The sequence below is a fragment of the Malurus melanocephalus genome, unplaced genomic scaffold (genome assembly GCF_030028575.1).
Source record: "Malurus melanocephalus ecotype Western Australia unplaced genomic scaffold, MMel_1.1 scaffold_2346, whole genome shotgun sequence".
Classification (NCBI taxonomy): domain Eukaryota; kingdom Metazoa; phylum Chordata; class Aves; order Passeriformes; family Maluridae; genus Malurus; species Malurus melanocephalus.
Window position 1 is genome coordinate 1 of NW_026625578.1, and position 1,375 is coordinate 1,375.

The 1,375-nt window shown below is 48.5% G+C and overlaps 1 protein-coding gene across 1 annotated transcript; it reads left to right on the top strand.

The window, feature by feature from the left end:
- Positions 1-61: 61 nt before the first annotated feature.
- Positions 62-1,172, top strand: LOC130587733 (separin-like; the record flags this gene model as incomplete). Its single annotated transcript, XM_057388708.1, has 3 exons — positions 62-201; positions 494-628; positions 978-1,172. Coding segments are annotated over 3 exons (470 nt in total), but the record flags the coding sequence as incomplete, so codon positions are not given.
- Positions 1,173-1,375: the final 203 nt, after the last annotated feature.

The following is a 1,375-nucleotide window of genomic DNA, read 5'->3' on the forward strand; positions in this document are numbered from 1 at the left end:
CCCCCCAAACTCCGGGATTTTTTTGGGAATTCCTTCCCCCTGACCCTTTTGTCCCCCCCAGCTCTGACCCAACCCCTGGACCRGGCCCTTTCCCTGTGGAAGCAGCTCCTGGAAGGTTCTGGAACGCCGTCCGTGCGCTGCCCCGAGCAGAGCGGGAGCTCCCTGCGCCTGCTGGGCTCGCTCTACCTGCTGCACGCTCAGGTGAGAGGGAATTCGGGAATTTTGGGAATCCTGGAGTGCTCTGGGTGTCCCAAATTTCCCTCAGTGTCCCAAACCCTTCCTGGGGTTGATTTTCTGAGGATTTTGGGAATTTTTGGGACTCCTGGAATGTCCCAAATCCTCTCAAACCCTTCCTGAGGATGATTTTTTTGGGAATTTTTGGGAATTCTCCCCAGATTTTAGGAAACCCCAAAACACCTGCACCTCCCAAACCCCCCAGATTCCCAAAATTTTGGTTTTTTTGGGGCCCAATCCCATTTTTTGCCATTTCCAGCCCATCCAAGCCCTGGAGAGTTTCCTGCTGCTGCRCTCCCTGTGCCAGAAATTCCAGGATTTTTCGGGAATGTCCGGAGCCCTCAGCCAGGCCAGCGGGATCCTCCTGCAGCTCGAGTGTCCGGCACAAGCTCAGGTAAATCTGGGAATTTTGGGAATTTTTTTTTAATTTTAGAGATTTTTGTGATTTTTTGGGGAATTTCAGAGGATTTTTCGAGATTTTTTTGGACATTTTTTGGGGAATCTTTTTGAATTTTTTTAAAATTTTGAGGGGAATCTTTGGGAATTTTTTTGAATTTTTGGGGTCTGGAATGTCCGGGCCAAGCCTCAGTAAATTTGGGAATTTTAGGCAATTTTGTGGATTTTGAGGCTGATCCAAGTCCGATACTCCCAGATTTTCCTGGATCTGCTGGAATTTACCAATTCTAGGTAAATCTGGGATTTTTTTGGGGAATTTGGGGCTGATCTGGGTCCGACATTCCCAGATTTTGCTGGATCTGCTGGAATCGTGCCCCGAGGACCCCGAGGTCAGTGAGGATTCCCGGCTGCTCCTGCACCACTCGCGGCTCCTGCTCCGCAGCCACCTCTGCTCCCAGCAGGGAAAGGTGAGAAAAACGGGGATTTCAACCCAAAAAATAACAGGGATTGGGAAAAAATGGGAATTACCATCCCAGAAATAACAGGGATTGGGAAAAAATGGAGATTTGGGATTTGGGGGATTTGGGATGAACAGAACCCCTCTATTTCCCATACTTTCCCCATATTTTCCTCATATTTTCCCCTATTCTTCCCCATATTTCTCCCATATTTCTCCCATATTTCTCCCATATTTTCCCCATATTTTCCCCATCCTTTCCCCATCCTTTCCCCATCCTTTCCCCAT